Source organism: Mollisia scopiformis (assembly GCF_001500285.1).
Source record: "Mollisia scopiformis unplaced genomic scaffold LY89scaffold_46, whole genome shotgun sequence".
NCBI lineage: Eukaryota > Fungi > Ascomycota > Leotiomycetes > Helotiales > Mollisiaceae > Mollisia > Mollisia scopiformis.
Window position 1 is genome coordinate 89,350 of NW_017263626.1, and position 20,676 is coordinate 110,025.

Genomic DNA, 20,676 nt, shown 5'->3' on the forward strand with positions numbered 1-20,676 from the left:
AACGAGGACGGAGATTTTGGTCAACGAAACTTGTTCTTTACGGATTCGAACAGAACCAAGTAAAGAGGTCAACGAACCTGTAAACAGCTTTTGCAGAGCATCATGGCCAGGTAAGTAGGGATCGACTCATATTCGCCCAACGACCTGAATCGCTGAAGAAATTAGTCGTCCTGAAGACAATACGGTAAGCAAAGAACATGCAGTAAACAACATGCTATATCGCCTCAACCCAAGGTCGATGGACATCTTCTGCATTCCTTTAGACAAAATACGACGCACAAGAGAAAATCATCTGCTAGAGCCTGCTGAGCCTATCACCAGAGCACAGAAGCAGATATCGAGGAGTGTCCTCAAACAAAGCCAGCAGACCATCCTGTTGGACTTGCGACCTCTATTGATAATAGGCAGATATTAAAAACAGGCTTATCTCGAAAAATGGATGACAAGACTTGGGTGGCTTCTGCTGACGGAACTCAGGTTGCTCTCGACAACGTCTATTTAGAGACTGAAGAACACAACCACCGCCTTTACCAATCGTATGCGCTAGAAAACTTGGCTTATCTTGCACCTATGGATGAGGTATGTCCCTTGCGGAGCACTAGAGATTCGAAAGCATCTGACTGATGTTCAAATAGGATGAGATCGAAAGACTTAACATCTCTCACAATGTCTTGAGCAGAGTCTTTGACGGGAGACTTATCTTCCCTCCTATAAGTCGGCCTAGGCGTATACTGGATTGCGGCTATGGGACGGGAGCATGGGCGGGAGAGGTAGCAGAACGATTTCCTCGCTGTGAGGTGAGATGAAAGCTTTTTTCCCCTCAATCTGGTCTGTTCTTGACACTTTCATGTGCCTTGTGTCACTTGACTAGCGCTACATTCAGGCTCTGGTACATATGGGCATGTGGACAAGTAGAGGGCTTGCGCGTATAATCTTGCTGGCACACACATGGATCAGGATCCGAGGTGCAGAACATGTACTGATGTGTCTCCCACGGAAGGTCCTAGGTGTCGACATCAACCCGTCCATGCAGCAAGAGGAGGTGCCGGACAATTTATACTTGCAGGTGGACGATTTGAACCGCAGGTACCTGAACCCACTCTGTGCTCGACAATAAAGCTGACTTGTGGAGGTTTACCTTTCCAGCCCACAATTTTGACCTTGTCAATTCTCAGATGATGGCATCCAGCATACATGCAAACAGGTGGCCACAATACTTGCGAGACATGTTCCGTGTTACTCGGCCCGGAGGGTGGTGTCAAATGGTTGAGATGTATTTTCAGGTTCAGAGTGACAATGGCAGTTTGACCGATGGTAGGTATAGGTCATGACCAAGAAGAACCCCACTAAGTAATTCTTGTCGTAGACCATGCCCTCCGTCAATGGAGTACCCGTTATGCTGAGAGCATGGAAGGTTTGAAGGATCTGCGAGTCCCTCTTCGGCTATCAAACATGATGAGAGATGCGGGTTTCGTTGACGTCGAAGCCCGGATGATTCAACTCCCCACATGTGGTTGGTCGAATGGTCAGTGAAGATATTGGGGATGACTACCCACCAAGAGGCTGACATGCGCACAGAGCAAAGAGACCATGATATTGGGGTAGCCAATCGCGAAAATGTCCAACGCCTGCTATCCTCCCTGGCGGTCTATCCATTCACAGAGCGACTTGGGTAAGTATTGTTCCTGGCTGACATCAGTCTTCAAAATGAATAACGTCTTTGGTAGGATGCCCATTCAAGACGTACATCTGCTCGTAGCCCAGGCACGCTTGGAAGCCGATGAGCCTGGCTTTAAGGTACTGTATCTCTTAGCCAGCTCATAACATCGCTAAACGTTTGAGTAGGCATATTTCCCACTGTATGTATGCATTGGTAGGAAGTCTCGCTCTAGGCGTTGAAGGATACTTTGAGTGAAATTGATTGTTTGATCTCTTTTGTCGAACGAAGGAGTCTTTCGCAAATCAGTAGGCTTGGGGCAACAGTGGAGCGAGTTGGACGAACTTTCTGGCAGGCAAGTGTAAATCGAGCCAAAGTGTGAGGTGATGGCTGGTATGACCTTTCAGAATGCTTATGCGATAAACATCATCGACCGGCTTTCTGCGTTCGTTCTTCCTACTTGATAACCTTGCAGAGATGAAGCTGATGCAAAGCCTTGCTGGTGAGAGGTTTCACTGGGCTTTCGAGAGACAATGACTGTCATTGATCCAGTAACACTGAATTATAGTGATCCGAGTGCGGTATATGCCGACAAAGCTCGCCGTCGCCCAGATGATACTGGCTCTGCTTCCAAAGCACGGAAACCCGCGGATCTCTTGATAACACTCACCTCGTGGGTGGTGGAGGTCAGCAGGTTTTGTTCGGGCGGAGTAGAGGAAGTGTGAGTATGAGAGTGACAGAAAAGTCCAGAGCATGAAAGGATATTGAGATAAATGGTTGCCTCAGCGGTGAGTACACATTCTTTGGGCATCGTCCTGAATGATACCCAACACTAATACCACAACAACCTTCATAGCCAGAACAAATCATCCACCGTACCAGCGCTATATCTTCACAATCAACGGTACGTGCGGGTTGGAAATTCAATCCGGTTTGGCGGGACGAGAGTTGGTGCCGAAGTGGGGGGTCGTGGGTCGTGGACGGTTCACTGACCAGTTTGAGATCCGAGGAGTGACGGCGGAGCACGATCGACACGGCACGACACCTTGATCCACGGCGGCTCCAATCCTGATATCGTCTGTTCGCGGGTTGTGTATGGGGGGATTGTGGGATGGAAGTGCTCGAGCGACCGCAGCAAACCGTCTTCGAGGTCGTCGAGTGTGGTTTTTGCACGGATGGGGAGTCGTGTCAAAAGTGGGAACCAGCGGCGAACGGAGTGGCACAGTCGTAATGAGAAGACAGACAGACTCTATTCAGATGCGAGGAAGAGGCCGAAAGTTTGGCCATCAATATACAGTATTCCGCGGATAGGAGAGAGATGAAGAGAGCGAGGGAGGAGAGAAGAGAAGGAAACGAAAGAAAGAAAGGCAGGCACTTTTTCGTCGCAAGGACAGGGAAGCCCCTTGCCCAGTGCAGTGCAGGACGCATTGTGCTTGTTGACGAGCTGCTTGGATGAGAAAATACCTACCCAGCAAAGCAGGTCATTCATTTGCTACAATGTCTAGGTACTGTCCACGCGCGGGCGGTGAGACTTTGATGCCGTCAATGTAGTCTCTGGCAATGTTACAATAATGTCTATATAGCTAGAAGCAGAGTCGGTGAAGTATAGTTGCATCTATTCTACAGTACCGGTATGCTTCAACCCCCCTGCATCCTTCTGTCATTTTTCTTCGTCCGAGCGATCTCGGCGCCCTTCACGACCGTCTTAGGCCAATAAATCGATCCAGGAACCACCAGAACCCGATTTTTGGGACATGCCCCCGCATGGAGGGCGCATCACCTGATTTGTTTTCCGTCTTTCTGCGTATAGGCAATCAATCTCCCAGATTCACAGGGCGAATGCTATGATCTCAACAGTGTTGAAGAGTGTATGTGACTTGACATGTCCCAAAGGTGGACAAAGTGTTATGATTGTGTATTCATACATGATCTACGCCCAGCGAACGCTTCAAAACGCCTTCGCCATGTGATGCAAACTCTAAAATCAAAACTCCGACGAAAGGTATCATGTATCAAGGATTTTCTTGTGCGGGCTGCGAGGGTTCAGCAGCTCCCCAAACATTCTCAAAAGCTTCCCCGTCGATACCATATTTGGGCTGAAGTAACACAGATGATTCCTTGGCTTGGCTCCATTGCTTTGACTCTTCAGAGCCATTGGGACTAGCACCATCATCATCATCATCATCATCATCATCGCCGACTGAGAATGGATCCGCGGCTCCATCCTCTTGCTCAATGACGGCATCCTCGAGCGGTTCATAACCCTCCCGAATATCCTCTCCTATGTCACCACCATATGTTCGTCTTGCACAGGGATTAGCAGAGCACCTAGGAACAAGTATCAAGAAACTTACACAAAGCGTTTTCCTTCCGTCTGGTTCCACGCTGGACTGCCTTCTTTCCTTGCTCGTACTCTGTCTGCCTCCTCCGCTGGTTCATCTTCCACAACGAGGTCGACTAACTGACTCCGATCCGACTTGCTTGAATCGGTTGAATGATGTCTGAGTAAACCCTGCATCACGGGCGCTCGACCTTCTTCGCCATTGGGAATCTCTCTCTCCTTGCCCTTCGAACTACTATCTCGCTTCTTCTTGTTCTTAGAACCACTGTGCTTTCGTTGCGTTTTCTTGGTGACCTCCTCCACGGTGTTCTTGATGTTACTAGCGCGCCGAATCTCATTGTCGCGAGTCGGTTGGAGTAGGTTACGGTTGGCAGAAGTGGTGAGTAGCCCCGGTGATGCATTGAGCCATCTCTCTCGTGACGCTTCATGTGCTGTGATCACGGGATACTAGAGATGTCAGTTAAAATACGTGGCCAGTCAAGGATTCTCACATTCCAATCTCCATATAGTTGTGTCCTAGCTCTCTCGTACAGCTGCTCCTCGTCGGGTTCCAACATCAGCTCTTCAACACCATCATTGCCATAGCCCATATACTGTGCATCAGTTGGTGGTTTACTTGGCGATCTGCTGCGATTTGCATCACCCCCCAGGAGAGGAGTTCTCGAATTCACCTCTCCAGGCTTTGGGATCCAGTACTTTCCCTTCCCGCCCCGCTCATAACGCATCCCCTCCATCATGCGAGCTACACGAGATGATGAACTTTCATGGGCCAGTACGTTATCCCCAGAGTCGAACAATCGATACTCGTATGCTTTGCCACTAAAGGTTTCCTTGGTGTCTTCAATGAGATCCCGTGGCCCAAAAGCATCTCGAAGTGCAAATTTGACTGGCATTCTTGCAGCTGAGATTGTCGCATCTGCATAGTCGTGCCATGAAAAAGCATACCAGTGAGCAATTGCAAACAGAGGCATCTCCAGACAGATTAAGGCATCCTGAATGGCCGCTGCAAGATTGTCTGATGTGTAACCCTCAACGTCATCAGGTATCGCACCTAGCCACACCAGGATAGACAAAAAGAATCCTTGCCAGTATGATGCGAATATGATAAGCTTGATGCACAAGAACTTCGGAACGGGCCGAAATGGTTTAAGATCTTTGGCCATACAGACCCAGAACATTCCGAGGGAGTACAGGCTGAGAGTAACGCTGACATTGTAGATGATACCTTCCCAAAGATAGCCCGAGTCCAAACCAAGATACCCTTCTTTGTAAGTGCCCGTAGCCTTCATTATAATGGCTGCCAATCCAAGTACAGGCTTCAACCAGGCATATTGGAGAATGCCCCGCTTTATGGCGAGGAAAGTGTGAGGGTCAGATATATCGACTTTCGGCAGGCAGTGGTTTAAAGGCCAAAGATGATGGACTGGTTCGCGGCCATGCATCAAGATGATCAAAGCTCTTTCGCCTCCAATAAAGTTAATCAGGAGCTGGAAGAATGTATAGATGGTGAAAGCCTAGGACAGTGGGAGGTCAGTGGGCAAATTCATACCAGTTGAATAGCGTATACCTCATAGATGTCGCGAACAGGGTCCACAAACATGGCAGCTCTCAATGACATGAGCGCTGTCCATGAAGATATTGAGTATATGGGCACCCTGTTCCTGTCAATAATTCTTCATCAACATGGAATGGATGATATACATGAGCAAGATTCGAACCACATATCTTTGAAGCAACGGCTTGCGATAATTCTTGCTGGCATAAGTTCAGCTTTTATCTGAATAACAGTGTGGAAGCACATACGCTTGTAGCCATACAGAACTGCAGGTAGTAACATTAGCTAGGAGAGTGCTATTGACTGGACAAATGCTTACACGATAGACAACAGAGATGCCACGAGAGAAGCAACTCCAGCTATAATAATAGTAGCCCGTGTTAACTTCTCTCCTGTTCCGCCAGAGATACCCATCGTGGACAAATACTGTTTTTGTGCAATGACGCGTGCAGCTTTGGGAGAGACAGGCAAATCTAGTTCAGAGGAAGGCGATTTTGGGCGGCGTGAAGTTGCAAAGCTTGCATGACGGTGAACATCAGCTACAAACCCATAACAAGGCTTTGTAGAACACAGCACAGTTCAGTTCTTAGGAAGAAAGAGATGGTGAATCAGGTTGCAATCCAAGAAATTGGTTGTACACGCGGGCGGTGAAAGCAGTTCTGCCAGGAACGCATCATCACAAGTACCGAGTTCGATCACAGGCATGAGCAAGTTCCGCCAACCATACAACCACTTGTTCGACTTGGCTGTTCTCCATCAATCAGTTGATCTCCGCCTACGGAAGACCGTTGCAACTCAATCCGACGCGTAGAATGGACCGTTCTAAGCACCATGAGCAACGAGGTGCCACAGAATATCAATTTCCAGCTTGAAGGATGTCGAGCTCTGGAGGACTAACCAGCTCTCCTTTGAAAGGAAATTTGGACTTCAATTGGTGATTGATCATGGTCCAAGTTGGATGTGCAAATATCTAACAAGCTAATAGGGTCTTCTTAGTTGAGCTAGCTGTCTGTGGAATCCTGTGAGTAAATTCGTTCTCGAGCCTCATCTATAACTGAACGTTGTAGGACGCTTTTCTTCCTTTTTTATTTCAATAGAGTGTTCGCAACACTGGTATCTTACGGTCTGCGAGCTTGGACGTGGCATAAATATCGAGTCTACATAGACATCCAAGCACTGCAGATATCCCTTCTTGGAGGCCGAGTCTTCTTCAAAGGTTTCCGATACCATGGGAACAACGAGACAATTTTGATCCATAGTGGATTTATCACATGGTGCTACTGGCTCAGGAATGTTAGGGAACTGGCTGTCAGCCAGAACCAAGACTCTAAATCAAAAAGAGTGTCAACGGATTCCGCCAACGACAAGGTGGATGGAGAAAGCATCGATGGAGGAGAAAGTGGAGGCCAGAAGGACCGCAAGAAGTTGCCTTGCCGGCTCAATGTCTTCTTGAACGGGGCGGAATGGTTCGTGTACAACCGAAGCGCTGCATATGATGCAATAGTAGCAGGGTTGACGAGAGGAGACGATGACGGCTATGAAGCTGCTCCAGAGGAACAACAAGGCAACTTTGAAGGGGGAAGGGCTAGGATAAGAAAGAGGGATCCACTGGCTGCTTCGGATAAAGTAGAAGAATACCTTGGTTCCTGCTCCGAGTCGAAAGAGGGCACACCTTTGACGGAAAAGAGTAGTTTTGGGATCGAGCCAAACGATCCAAGACTTCGATCCACTTTTTCCACCTCGAGAGCTGGGAGCGTTCCTTTTGAAGAGAAGAATGGCAGTTCTGAGGGAGCTTTCATTCTGCGTTTTCTTCCCATTCACATACACTGCGTGAAAGCAGCTGTTGTACTTGGAAACGAGAACACAAAAAGCGTGCTTATTGCAAAGACCGACAGGGCGAGTGGGGAGATTGATGCAGCAAATTCAACAACGTTGGACCAGTATCGTCAACTGATCAATTTTCAGTTTGCTCATCCCGTTGTCCAGATAAAACCTAACGATGATTTCAAAGAAGACCAAACCACAGCTGCCTCACGAGTGAAGCGTGGCGAAGGGGAACACCAAGATTCGAATACTCATCATGTCCACACACATTCTTTTTTCCACCGTCAACGGCGAAGAGTATGGCACAGGCTGCAAGATCTTGTGCCTGCATTTCGAAGCTCGGTGGAATCTTTATCATCCAGCACTCATGGCTCTCCCGAGAACCCATCCCGTGCCGGGCCAGACTCAAACAGCTGGCAAGGATTATCGAGGTACCTTGACGAAAGCGAGCAGGATGACAAAGCTAAGTGGTCCGCAATTGAGTATGCTACTGTTTCTACTATTGCAGACAGCCCAGAGGCGAGCATGAGCTTTTATTGGGACGTTGTCGGCACAGTTCCAGAGCGCTCGAACTTGGCATCCGAACAACGTGGCAAAGAAAGTGCTAACATTAATGGTGATCCTCCTCCGGAATGGGGCATTGACTTGTCCTTCAAAGGCGCTACAATCAACTATGGCCCCTGGGCGGATAGACAACGTGCGGACATACAACGAGTATTCTTTCCAAGCCTATGCAAAGATTCTCGACCTAGCAAGCATTTGGTATCCGGGCAATTCAGAGTGCCAACAGAGTTCAAACTGAGTATTACCTTTGACGAAGAAACTATTCTCCGCGTTCCAATCAGAGAAGAGTCGAAGAATTGGAAATGGACCAAACTTGCAGATACTATGGGTGCCAGGCCTGACGATCAGAAGAGGAACGGGAAGGGCAATCGCAAAAGGAAGGTAGATAAGGGAAATCCCGGTCCTGAAATTCGACCTTTTGGCTGGCTTGACGTCAAAGTCGGGGCAAATGCAATTGTCAAATATACCATGGACATGGTCGCAGGCCCGGCAGGTTTTGGAAATAAGCTCGAGTTGGACCTGCCAAATACTGAAATCACTACAAGCGTCAACCATGGTCTACTCTGGAGGTCGGTTGAAAATCGCATAATATGTGATCTTTCTAGCCCGTTACAGTGGAACGGCCATCGTACTTGGACGTTTGACGTGGATAGCAATGGCTTAGAGCTTTTTATTCTACGAGAGCATGTGTTCCTACTGATTGATCTTGTCGATGATTGGGGGAATGGCCCGCCGCCCGATTACCTGGTTTTCACTCCTTTCCGGTATCTGGTCAATTTGCACCTTCGTGACTTCAGGCTTTATCTGAATGTGAACGACTCAAACATCATCAACAACCCTTCTGATTTTGACGACAATACGTTCATTATCATATTCGGCGCCATATTGAATGCGGGGATTCGGATTCCCATAGACAGCTATTGCCCGTGGCGCAACGATATTACCTTCGATGTTGATGCAAAACATGGAGGACTTAACCTCCATGTCCCTCCTTGGAACACGCAGGCGACTTTCCTGAGCTCAACAGAGCTGGCAACTCTGAAAGAACTATCCATCGACGGAACCTACCAATATTGTGCAACTACTTCGACGAATAACACCGACACACTATTGCTGAATGTTCATGGTCATGCTCCGTCCGCAATGTTCTATGGATTCGTGATTCGGTACTTTCTAAAGCTTAAGGATAATTACTTTGGTGACGATATCCGTTTTAAGACTCTTGAAGAATATCAAGAGGTGTTGCGAGGTAAACGTGAGGGTAGTGACGGAGCCAGCTCACAGCCACCGCATAAAAAATCCAATGACCTGGATGTCATTCTCAGCATAACTGCAGATGAATCTAGTGTAATTCTCCCGTCGAACCTTTACTCGGCCAAAAATCACACACGAATTGAGATACCGACCCTCGCAGCTGATCTCAGGTTCACAAATTATTACATGGACTTAGACTGCGTGTTGAGTACTTTGGCTTTCTCTCAGGATAGCGAAGATGAGGGGACCGCCACTCCTATAAGCGCGACATCAAGTACACAGCTCTACATCGATGGAGTCACAATCGCCGGTAATCGACTCTTTGGCTTACCTCCGACAGAGCCAACCTATATGTGTAACTGGGATTTCGCTGTGGGAGCTGTTACTGGAGAATGTACAACTGAATTCTTCAACCGCCTAGCTGGTGGCGCTCGAGCTTTTGCATTCTCCTTCGACGACGATGAAAATGCATTACCATCTATCTCAGAAGTCATCCTCCACGACATCACGTTCCTCAGCGCGTCCGTTGAATCGTTACGCATCTGGCTTCACGTGGATGAAGCTGCATTTCTTCTTGCTGCAGGCACTATCACAGTCAACTTCAACGACTGGGCTGGCAGCCATTATTCCAAAAAGGCCAACCTCCTGATTCCCGATCTGCATCTTGGCTGCGTAGATGCAGAGTCTGCATCAAGGCACAGATCTAGGGCACAGCATCCGGTCGAAACACATGCACTTATTCAGACAACCCTGTCGTTTGCCATCATCCAGAGAAAGCTCGGATTTGAAGAAGATCGTCGCCTTCAACAAGAGCATGTCAAACGGCATGATCAACGAACCCACCGAACAGATTTCCTTCTCCATCAAAATATTCTTGATGACTCGATGTTAGTCTCGGTGGACCCACCAGCTCAATGTGTACCGCCAATGCCTTTGCCTGTCATCCAAGAAACCCTGGACAAGCTTGATGATCTCTCCATCCACTCGAAAGCATCCTCCATACGCCATGGAAAAGGTACAATGGGCCGCAAAAGCTCGTTTCTGTCACTGTCGGGCTCTAGTCTGAGAAGCGAAAGTAGTATTGTACGTCCTCACAGCTCTCTAAGAATGGCTCAAACGTCGGCCGCAGAGTCACGGTCTCGTAGTATGCACACTAGCACTGGACCTGGACAACGAATCCCCCTCCGGGACCATTCCACTTCAACTGGACGGCAATCATCATTCTACAGTGCTGTTGGAGACAATCGAGGCATGCCTCCATCTACTGTCACATTTTCTAGCTCATACGTGGCTCCTTACTTCCCACTTGAAGGTGTAGAACCTGACATCAGAGATTTACCCGAGGTTACTACACACTTGCAGCCCGACCCATATGGTGATATAAATCAACTGAACTTAGGCGACATAAGACCTGACCGGGTGGACGAAGATTCCACGCACATCAGTTTCATGGTAGAGTTCCCAACTGGTGTTAGAGGGGTTTTCTGCCCAAAGGCAGCGCATGCAGTTGCAGGTCTACTCAGTGCTGTGCAGGCTGTTGATCCCATTGACCTCTTAGATGAGCTTCAAATCGACTGCTTGAACGAGATATTCGATTTGAAAAGGCAGAGATCATCGACAGGCAAAGTGCTTGATCTGAGCGTACGTGTTTCTGGGATCAGCCTTCGGTTCTTGAACTCTTCAGCGACTCCGAGTGTTAGACACGATCACCACGACATGCTCGACCAATATGATCTCTCCATGACTGGGCTTGCTATCACAACGAGGTCCGAAACTTCTCCATTGGTACCCGAGACTTCAGAGGGCGCCCGGAAGTCTTCCGTCGTGCACGTCTCCCTCCGTACGGCCGCACTCGCTGCTAAAGAAAAACACAGTGCTATAGATGACCCACAAGCGGCAGTTCATGGCGTACTAGACGATGTTGTGTTCTGGCTTATGCAAAATAACGAGAATTCGGCGAGCGTCGCTTTCAAAGGCTTTGAGATTGCTACCAACAGTAGTAAACTCGAATATCTTGCTTCTCTGATACATCGGACAGAAATTCTTAGTAGTGAGCTTGTGGAGACCTTCTCACATCGACTCAAGCAACAACGCAATCGTGTCAAATTATTCACTTATCTTGTCGCCACTGCTGGTCAACAAGCTCCTGATCCCCTGTTTCTCACAAGACCATCCTACGTTTTGCGATCTGCTGCGGACCATTTGAGAACAACCGACTCCTGGAAGATAGTTACACGCCTACATCATATGTACAGTAGCTTGCACGTTTCAACTCAGCACGACATAGCAAATCGTGTTCTGAGTAATGCGGAAACTGTTCCAGCTGATGCTGAGCAGAAGGTTCGTGACGGGTTCGACCAATGGAGAAGTTGGGATCTCAACAATATCAATGCATGCCGTGTGATGGGACGAGTCTATGGATCCGAAGCTGCTCTCAAGAAACCATTATCAAGGACGAAACCGCTCAAAGTATCCTTTAGGACTGAGAATGTGCGGCTTGTGCTTGATCCTGGGCCAAAACAAAACGAAGTATCTTTGGCCGATATCTCGTCATCTTTCGAGAGCGAGGCGTCGTTGTCAACAGCTGATATTGATCCGCATGCAGTGACGCAATACGTGGAAACTATGGTGGCTCAGATATTTTGTGCTCATGTATCAATCAGTTTGAATTGGGAGTTGTGTGAACTCGCAGAGGACATCTTGAAACTGCACCACCAAAGTCCTGCTCAACCCAGCCGTCCGGACGGTGGTCTCCCAGTCGCAAACAATCACCGAGCAGACAAGCCCAAACGTAGGATTCATGTGATAGTAGTCACCGACAAGGGCTCAATAACTTTCGACACGATCAACATCCGGGCAACGTCACTTAGTGAAGGGCTCAAGGCCTCCTTTGTAATGGTTGACCAAATAGAAGGTGATAGCCAAAGTGTAGGATGTTTGATGCTTGCTGCCGAAGCAGCCACTTCAAGGATCACGAGCCATTCACAAGAGTTGTCCATTTTCCAAATGCGGAGTCCTAGTATATATGCCTCGCATGAAGCGCAATTGAACGAAGACACTCTAGTCGACGTCGTTAAGGTAGCTGGCAATTGTCAACAGCTGTCTTTCATTCTGAAGCAAGATATATTGGCCCTCATCGAAGTTCTAGATCTCGTTGTCGGAGACGAGGTTCTGCAGCTACATCGCCTGAAAGGAACCATTCCAGCCGGAAAGCCAGATCTGATGGAACACTCGGCACCTTCTCGAAAATCCGGCTCTCGCACAAAAATCAACATTGCTCTATTTCTAGACATGTACCACATCAGTGTGCCTCTACTTCAGTCTTTGACGTATAATGTTTCGGGAGTCGTCGCCAGAGCGTCAGTGGCTGCGCAGCTTGGTTCAGAGATTATCTTTGACTTCGATGTGAAGGAAAATTCACATGACATACAAACTGTTGTGAACAACAAACCGAAAAGCATCTCGCTTCTACAGTTGCCCCCCACTAATGGTCGTATCACCAGCCATATGTCGGACGAAGAGAATACCGTATCGATAATAACGTCCGTTGAACCTGTCGAACTAGATGCCGCTGCGGTACACAGCCTCTTGACTGCGCTCAATAGACCCGAAATCTCTAGTGTCATTAATGACGTACAGGAAGATCTGAAATTACTCCAAAGTCATGTCGAGGAAGTATTTGGACCTTCCAAGAAACCAGAAACTCCACCCACCCAATCCTCAGGGTCGCCTCTGGTATATGATGCACACTTCACATTGGCTGGATTTGATATATTCGCCAACGCCCAAGGCCAGGATGGAGAACGAAACAGTGCAAGACTGGACCTAAATTTGGGCTGTATTCAGCTTGTGCTTGCAAATCGTCTCGAACCAGATGGTCCTGTGCTAGATTTCCCCGAATTACGCATGTCGTTGCGCCAGGTTATGTTTGAGCTCTCTCGGTGGAGCAATGGATCCATGGAGCCTTGTGGCAATCTTGCGTTCGCGGCTCATCTAACTGCAACGTCTAAACTCAACGACTCTGGCAACGAAGTCAGGTCCTTTCACATGAACAGTGATGGACTGGAGATCAACCTATTTGCAGATACTGCATCATCTGTTGTTGACGTTGTGGGACACTTACAAGACAAAATCAAAGACCTTGACTTATCGAGAGAGAAGAAATACCTACAGAAGCTGCGCAAGTCAAAACCGCGTATCGCCATCAACGAGGAGCAAGACAGATCAGAAGGCAGTATCTCTGGTTCTTCGGTCATGTTTGCTTCGATGTACTCTCTGGAGCTGCTGAATATCCACGTGAGTTGGCTGGTCGGGACATATGAAGCCAGTCAGTCCCCTCACCTTGAAAAAGAGAATCTCGTGCTTTCGTTGAAGCGTATCGATCTTTCCACAAGGAAAGAAAATGCTGCGAGATTGACCATTGAGGACCTCCAATTGCAAATGGTCCCCACCTCACAAGATAAAAGTCAAAGATCTTTGAATTCAGCGTTATTGCCAGAGGTAATCTTCAATGTCGGTTTCGTGTCTACAATAGATGCTCGTCGACTCGCCTTTCAAGCGGCAGGGAAATCACTCGATCTCCGCCTCACGTCGCAGTTCATGATCCCTGCATCCGCCTTGCAGAAGTCTATTACTTCTGCCTCCGAAAAGCTTCGGGCTGCTTCAGCTACATGGAGTAGACCAAGCCCTGAACCAACGACGGAAACAACCCGCCGCCAACCATTCTTCGGGAAGAAGCGCATGGAGTCTCTGCTAGTTGATGCGGATTTTGCAGGAGCTGTAGTGTACCTCTCGGGTAAGAAGCTTTTCGGCCCTGGCAATACTACCCCAGGAATCAGACCAAGTAGAGCGCCACAGACTGGAAAATACGGACAGTTTACACAGACAGATGCGAGCAGCAACACAATTCTTCGAGCTCCGGGTCTGGCTTGGAAGATCGAGTACAAGGACAGCGGCTTAGATGACCCGTCGCTGAACGCAGAGGTCAAGGTCGATGCCTCTACCAATATCTTATATCCATCAGTTGTCCCCCTCATCATGGAAATATCCTCAACGGTCAAAGAGGTTGTCAGTGACGAAGACGACACGAAGCATTCCCAGCCAAAAGCATCTCCACAAAAGTTCATGGGAGCTGATGAAGACAACATTCTGACTGCCGATCCCAGCGCGGTATTAGGGAAGACAAGGCTAAATCTTGGCCTGCGAATCTGTCGGCAAGAATTCAGTCTTAGCTGCCAACCAATTGCTCGCGTTGCTGCAACTGCCCGCTTTGATGACATCTACATAACAATCAACACAGTACGTTCTACCGAACACGGTCACTTTTTTGCAGCCTCTGCAGCTTTCACTAGGCTTCAAGCTTCAGTGCAGCATGTCTACTCTCGGGAGTCAACTGGAAGCTTCGATGTCGAGTCAGTCTTCCTCTCATTGATGAACAGTAAGCACGTCAGCGGGACCAGTGGACTTTCTGCAATACTGAAGATCAGTCCAATGCGGATTCTTGTGAACGCGAAACAGTTGCAAGACTTTCTACTCTTCAGGGAGATCTGGGTGCCACCAGAAATCCGTCAGAGCTCGCCAAACCCTGCAACAAATCCAACGCTACAGTCGCAAACATTTCTCGTTCAACGATATCAACAAGTTGCAGCGACAGGCGCGTTTCCTTGGAACGCAACGGTTTCCGTTGCGGAGCTAGACGTACAATTGGACCTTGGTCAGGCCATCGGGAAATCGGCGTTCATGATATCGAACTTCTGGATTTCGTCCAAAAAGAACTCGGACTGGGAGCAAAATCTGTGCTTAGGTTTTGACAAAATCGGGGTCGACAGCACTGGTAGAATGAGTGGTTTTGTTGCCTTGCAAGATTTCAAAGTACGAACCTCGATACAATGGCCAGCCCGAGAGATGGCATTAAATCAAACACCGCTTGTTCAAGGATCTCTTGGATTTAGTCAATTGCGAGTGAAGGCAGCTTTTGATTATCAAGCGTTTCTAGTTGCCGATATTACGTCGTTCAAATTTCTCATGTACAATGTCAGGAATGCCTCCCATGCGAAAGGCGACCGGCTCGTCGCAATCCTTGACGGAGAAGCTGTGCAGGTCTTCTGTACTACTACAAGTGCCTCCCAGGGCCTTGCACTATTTCAAGCATTCCAGAGGTTGGTTCAAGAAAAGAGAACTAATTATGAAGCCTCTTTATCTGAGATCGAAAGATACATGAAGAGGAAATCTGTCGCTCAACCGACTTCGCCGCTTCCGAAGGTTGCTCTCGGCGTGGTGGGGGAAGACAAAATAGCCAATTCGCCGATTTCGTTGCATACAGATGTTATTGTCACCCTAAAAGCCGTCAATATGGGGGCGTTCCCAAATACATTCTCGGACCATCAAGTCTTCAAGCTAGAGGCTCTCGATGCACAAGCCAGATTCGCAGTCACAATGGATCAAGGTAAAATCCATAGTATCCTCGGTCTTACACTTGGTCAGCTCCGCATTGGTCTTGCTGGAGTCAAGAAGGTGGAAATGCCAAAGTCTGTCGGGGAAATTTCTGTTGAGGATGTTGTCAACAGCGCCACTGGATCTCGTGGAGGGACCATCCTAAAGGTCCCTAAAGTTGAAGCTACTATGCAAACGTGGCAGATTCCAAACTCTAATCATATTGACTACATCTTCAAGAGCTCCTTCGAAGGAAAAGTCGAGGTTGGTTGGAACTATTCGCGGATTGGCTACATTAGAGGCATGTGGGCAGCACACTCTAAAGCACTTGCTCAGAGACTTGGAAAACCGTTACCACCTTCAGCCGTCAAGATTACTGGTGTGCCGGATGAGGATGGGGCGGAAAGGAAAGAAGGCGAGCAACAAAAGATTACTGCGGAGGTCAATGTACCACAATCCAAGTACAACTATACCGCCCTTGAGCCGCCCATTATCGAGACGCCGCAGTTGAGAGACATGGGCGAAGCAACACCACCGTAAGTAATTCTTTGATGACACATACCTTTCTGGAGCTGACCTGTCTAGACTGGAATGGATTGGACTTCATCGAGACCGGCTGCCAAATTTGACACATCAAATTGTGATCGTGACACTTCTGGAACTTGCCAGCGAAGTGGAAGATGCCTATGGGAAGATTTTGGGGTCATCTTGACCCATTCTCGTCTGCTGTATATATATATCTGGGTTGGCATTAGCATAGCGAAGGCGTTCAGGGCATTGGCCATTGGAGATTCCACAAAGCGTAGCAAAGCATCGTTGTATGGGCAGTGGAGAGCAAGCTACCTGTGATAGTTTATAATGTATTTTATTGACCCTGAGAAGTATTTGAAGGTGCAAGGAAACGACTAGAGCTACTGTACGCTCTGCAGACGGTTACAAACAAGGGTAGCAATGCACTCCACTCGGACTATGCAGGTCAAACGATTGTCCAATTTTGATAGGGGCACTGCCCGAGTATCCAGTCCAATAATGGCGACAGGTTACCTAGTCCAATATCCTCACGTTCAAAAGCAGTCGCTCTCCAAAGGGCGGTGGTCTATGTAGACTCAATAGGCAAGACAAGGTGAGACATATAGTGAAGAGACGGCGAAAGGATGCCATCCAGAGTCATTCACTCCGAGGATTCTGCTCTTTTCTCATTCACCGGGCAAAGTGGTGTATTTGAGACGTCAATTCGTCACTTCACGGTATGACTCTTCGGTCAGACCAGGACGAGAGTCCCATTAGGGTAAAGCCCTCACGAAGGAGCGGGTTAAGTGAGCGGCCGGGGTGGCGCTATCGGCGAGAGGGGTACCCTTTACCGAGCCAATCCGGCGTGCGTTGACCAACCCCCACCAAGCGACAGACAAGATTTCTTTTCGACCTCTTTATCCTTCGAACACCTCCTCCTCCATCTTCTTCATCGAAAGTATCACCACATCTCCTGCACCCTCTATCTCCCTGTCGAGGTTCATCCAAGACAGCTTCAGGTAGATCCTTCGACTCGGGTGGATATTTACCCCACTATCGAGTCCCGAAACACTCTTTGCGCTCTCTCGCGCCATTCTACAAAACTCTTCAATTAATCAGCTTTTCGAAGCAATACCGCCACCATGGTCAAGTAAGTTCACCGTCACCTTCAATGCAGCAAGATATCTGGATATGCAAACTCGTCTGCGCCCTCCTTCCCACCGTCTACGAGTCGACTGCTCATGAAACCGTGGGTCGGAGTTAAGATGATATCACAAATGCTAATCCTGGTGTGCAATACAGCTTCACCATCGAAGAGGTCCGCGCCTTGATGGACAAGCCTACGAACGTTCGTAACATGTCCGTTATTGCCCACGTCGACCACGGAAAGTCTACCTTGACCGATTCCCTCCTTGCGAAAGCCGGCATTATCTCCGCTGGAAAGGCCGGTGATGCTCGAGCCACCGATACTCGCACTGACGAACAAGAACGTGGTATCACCATCAAGTCGACGGCTATCTCTCTGTACGGAAACCTCCAGGATGACGAGGATCTGAAAGACATTGCTGGCCAAAAGACCGATGGCAGGGATTTCCTGATCAACTTGATCGATTCTCCAGGTCACGTCGATTTCTCTTCTGAAGTTACAGCTGCCCTCCGTGTTACCGACGGTGCTTTAGTCGTCGTCGATACCATTGAAGGTGTGTGTGTGCAAACCGAGACCGTGCTTCGTCAGGCTCTTGGTGAGCGTATTAAGCCCGTTGTCATCATCAACAAGGTCGATCGTGCTCTTCTCGAGCTGCAAGTCTCCAAGGAGGATCTTTACCAATCCTTCTCGAGAACTATCGAGTCCGTCAACGTCGTCATCTCCACCTACTTCGACAAATCTCTTGGTGATGTTCAAGTCTACCCATACAAGGGAACTGTTGCGTTTGGTTCCGGCCTTCACGGCTGGGCTTTCACCATTCGACAATTTGCTCAACGATATGCCAAGAAGTTTGGTGTTGACCGGAATAAGATGATGGAGCGTCTATGGGTAAGCACTCTTTGCGAGAGGACAATAGCGGGCGATGCTAATGTTAATTCAGGGCGACAATTACTTCAACCCCCACACCAAGAAGTGGACCAACAAGGGAACTCACGAGGGCAAGCAATTGGAGCGTGCCTTCAATCAATTTATCCTTGACCCCATCTTCAGAATTTTCGCTGCCGTCATGAACTTCAAGAAGGATGAGATTCCAACCCTCCTTGAGAAGCTCAACATCAAGCTCAATCCCGACGACAGGGAAAAGGAGGGCAAGCAATTGCTCAAGGTTGTCATGAGAACTTTCCTGCCTGCCGCCGATGCTCTTTTGGAGATGATGATCCTCCACTTGCCATCTCCCGTCACTGCCCAGAAGTACCGTGCTGAGACTCTTTACGAAGGTCCTCCTGACGATGAGGCATGCATTGGTATCCGAGATTGTGATCCTAAAGCACCTCTCATGTTGTATGTCTCCAAGATGGTGCCCACATCTGATAAGGGTCGTTTCTACGCTTTCGGTCGTGTTTTCGCTGGTACCGTCCGATCTGGTCTCAAGGTCCGCATCCAGGGCCCCAACTACACTCCCGGCAAGAAGGATGATCTCTTCATCAAGGCTATTCAACGTACTGTCCTCATGATGGGTGGTAAGGTTGATCCTATCGATGATGTCCCAGCCGGTAACATTCTCGGTTTGGTCGGTATCGATCAATTCTTGTTGAAATCTGGTACCCTCACCACCAGTGATACCGCCCACAACTTGAAGGTCATGAAGTTCTCCGTCTCCCCTGTCGTCCAACGTTCAGTCGAAGTCAAGAACGCTCAGGATCTCCCCAAGTTGGTCGAAGGACTTAAGCGCCTCTCAAAGTCGGATCCTTGTGTTTTGACCTTCATCTCGCCTTCTGGCGAGCACGTCGTTGCCGGTGCTGGTGAATTGCACTTGGAGATTTGCTTGAAGGATCTTGAGGAGGACCATGCAGGTGTTCCACTCCGCATCTCCGACCCTGTCGTTCAGTACCGTGAGACTGTCACTGGCAAGTCTAGCATCACTGCCTTGTCCAAGTCACCCAACAAGCACAACCGTCTCTACATGATTGCTGAGCCACTTGACGAGGAGGTTTCGAAGGAAATCGAGGCTGGTCGTATCAGCCCCCGTGACGACTTCAAGGCTCGTGCCCGTGTCTTGGCCGACGACCATGGTTGGGATGTCACAGATGCCCGTAAGATTTGGTGTTTTGGACCAGATGCCGGCGGTGCGAACTTGTTGGTTGATCAGACCAAGGCTGTTCAGTACCTGAACGAAATCAAGGATTCCGTCGTTTCCGGTTTCCAATGGGCTACCCGAGAAGGACCAGTTGCCGAAGAGCCAATGCGATCATGTCGATTCAACATCATGGATGTTACTCTCCATGCTGACGCCATTCACCGTGGCGGTGGTCAACTCATCCCAACTGCTCGCCGTGTCCTGTACGCCTCTGCTCTCCTTGCCGAGCCAGGTCTCCTCGAGCCTGTCTTCTTGGTTGAGATTCAAGTTCCCGAGAGCGCTATGGGAGGTGTCTATGGTGTCCTTACCCGCCGTAGAGGTCACGTCTTCGCCGAAGAGCAACGCCCTGGAACCCCTCTCTTCACCATCAAGGCCTATCTTCCCGTCATGGAGTCATTCGGCTTTAACGCTGATCTCCGCTCACACACCTCCGGCCAAGCATTCCCTCAATCCGTTTTCGATCATTGGCAAATTCTTCCAGGTGGTTCACCGATTGACGGAACCTCGAAAGTCGGTCAAATCGTCCAGGAGATCCGTAAGAAGAAGGGTCTCAAGGTTGAAGTTCCAGGCGTTGAGAACGTAAGTCTCACTAACACCATGCCATTGAGAACGTTGCTAATTGTCACCAGTACTATGATAAGCTATAGATGCATCCTATCTTCATTGGTAGATTTCTTCGCCAGCTCACTGCGGTGTTGCGCATCTACATCGACACAAGATTATCAGAAGCATTTGCACGCGATACGAACATCATGAGAGAAAAGCACAGTCACGACATCGGTGGTTGGTTGGTCTGAGATCGGCTTAGGCCAAAAAGCAGCGAGCTTGATGCGAGCGTGATAAATCTCCATACTCTTTCCCTTTTTTGCTGTTACTCGTCGACATTCCGAGTTTCCATGTAATTAGCTGCATGAGAAACGAATTCCTCTAGAACACGAGTTTTCCCATGCCTATGTGAATGATTATTGCTGATATTCTAATCTGGAACCCAAACGTGCAATTCCAAGACTCTATACTGCTTTTGTATAGAGCTCTCATACCTAGAGTCTGGCAAGCTGAACAACCTTTGAATGCAGATTTCGTGCCTTATTGATGATAACATAGCAGATGCCCGTAATTAGCACGGCAAGATGGAGCACACAATAAGGTAAACAACGTTTGTAGGTTGGGCCACCAAGTTACGAGATGATATGTGATTTTGTGTAAGACTGCGCAAACAGTAAAGTGCTATTGTCAACGCAGAAGGTGAAAAAAG

General features: G+C 48.6%; 4 protein-coding genes across 4 annotated transcripts; 3 read left to right on the top strand and 1 right to left on the bottom strand.

Annotated features, from left to right (window-relative positions):
* Positions 1-348: 348 nt before the first annotated feature.
* On the top strand, positions 349-1,899 carry LY89DRAFT_662366 (UMTA methyltransferase; the record flags this gene model as incomplete). Its single annotated transcript, XM_018212642.1, has 8 exons — positions 349-579; positions 636-797; positions 1,001-1,086; positions 1,133-1,314; positions 1,367-1,525; positions 1,561-1,672; positions 1,728-1,797; positions 1,846-1,899. Exons 1-8 carry the CDS (start codon positions 436-438, stop codon positions 1,897-1,899), a joined length of 969 nt encoding a protein of 322 aa, XP_018060626.1. The 5' UTR covers positions 349-435.
* A 1,630-nt stretch (positions 1,900-3,529) lies between these two features.
* On the bottom strand, positions 3,530-6,154 carry LY89DRAFT_662369 (DUF300-domain-containing protein). The gene is made up of 7 exons (XM_018212643.1): positions 5,873-6,154; positions 5,802-5,819; positions 5,700-5,753; positions 5,566-5,653; positions 4,490-5,512; positions 4,012-4,445; positions 3,530-3,961 (listed from the first exon to the last, which is right to left on the bottom strand). The coding sequence occupies exons 1-7, from the start codon at positions 5,965-5,967 to the stop codon at positions 3,670-3,672; spliced, it is 2,004 nt and encodes a 667-aa protein (XP_018060627.1). The 5' UTR covers positions 5,968-6,154; the 3' UTR covers positions 3,530-3,669.
* Positions 6,155-6,275: 121 nt separating this feature from the next.
* On the top strand, positions 6,276-16,673 carry LY89DRAFT_633199 (uncharacterized protein). The gene is made up of 4 exons (XM_018211332.1): positions 6,276-6,487; positions 6,539-6,574; positions 6,621-16,163; positions 16,213-16,673. Exons 1-4 carry the CDS (start codon positions 6,429-6,431, stop codon positions 16,337-16,339), a joined length of 9,765 nt encoding a protein of 3,254 aa, XP_018060628.1. The 5' UTR covers positions 6,276-6,428; the 3' UTR covers positions 16,340-16,673.
* A 398-nt stretch (positions 16,674-17,071) lies between these two features.
* LY89DRAFT_633202 (P-loop containing nucleoside triphosphate hydrolase protein) lies at positions 17,072-20,243 on the top strand. The gene is made up of 4 exons (XM_018211333.1): positions 17,072-17,287; positions 17,440-18,172; positions 18,225-20,000; positions 20,051-20,243. The coding sequence occupies exons 1-4, from the start codon at positions 17,280-17,282 to the stop codon at positions 20,066-20,068; spliced, it is 2,535 nt and encodes an 844-aa protein (XP_018060629.1). The 5' UTR covers positions 17,072-17,279; the 3' UTR covers positions 20,069-20,243.
* The last annotated feature ends 433 nt before the right edge of the window (positions 20,244-20,676 follow it).

What these genes read in the sequence shown, in the direction of transcription:
- LY89DRAFT_633199 (XM_018211332.1), top strand. Translation starts at nt 6,429, where the DNA reads ATGTCGAGCTCTGGAGGACTAACCAGCTCTCCTTTGAAAGGAAATTTG. An exon ending in CTAGCTGTCTGTGGAATCCT is followed by an intron (nt 6,575 to 6,620) that starts GTGAGTAAATTC and finishes TGAACGTTGTAG; the next exon opens with GACGCTTTTCTTCCTTTTTT. An exon ending in ATGGGCGAAGCAACACCACC is followed by an intron (nt 16,164 to 16,212) that starts GTAAGTAATTCT and finishes TGACCTGTCTAG; the next exon opens with ACTGGAATGGATTGGACTTC.
- LY89DRAFT_633202 (XM_018211333.1), top strand. An exon ending in AGATGATGGAGCGTCTATGG is followed by an intron (nt 18,173 to 18,224) that starts GTAAGCACTCTT and finishes ATGTTAATTCAG; the next exon opens with GGCGACAATTACTTCAACCC.
- LY89DRAFT_662369 (XM_018212643.1), bottom strand. Translation starts at nt 5,967, where the DNA reads ATGGGTATCTCTGGCGGAACAGGAGAGAAGTTAACACGGGCTACTATT. An exon ending in GTGGTTCGAATCTTGCTCAT is followed by an intron (nt 5,654 to 5,699) that starts GTATATCATCCA and finishes TGACAGGAACAG; the next exon opens with GGTGCCCATATACTCAATAT. An exon ending in AACTATATGGAGATTGGAAT is followed by an intron (nt 4,446 to 4,489) that starts GTGAGAATCCTT and finishes TGACATCTCTAG; the next exon opens with TATCCCGTGATCACAGCACA.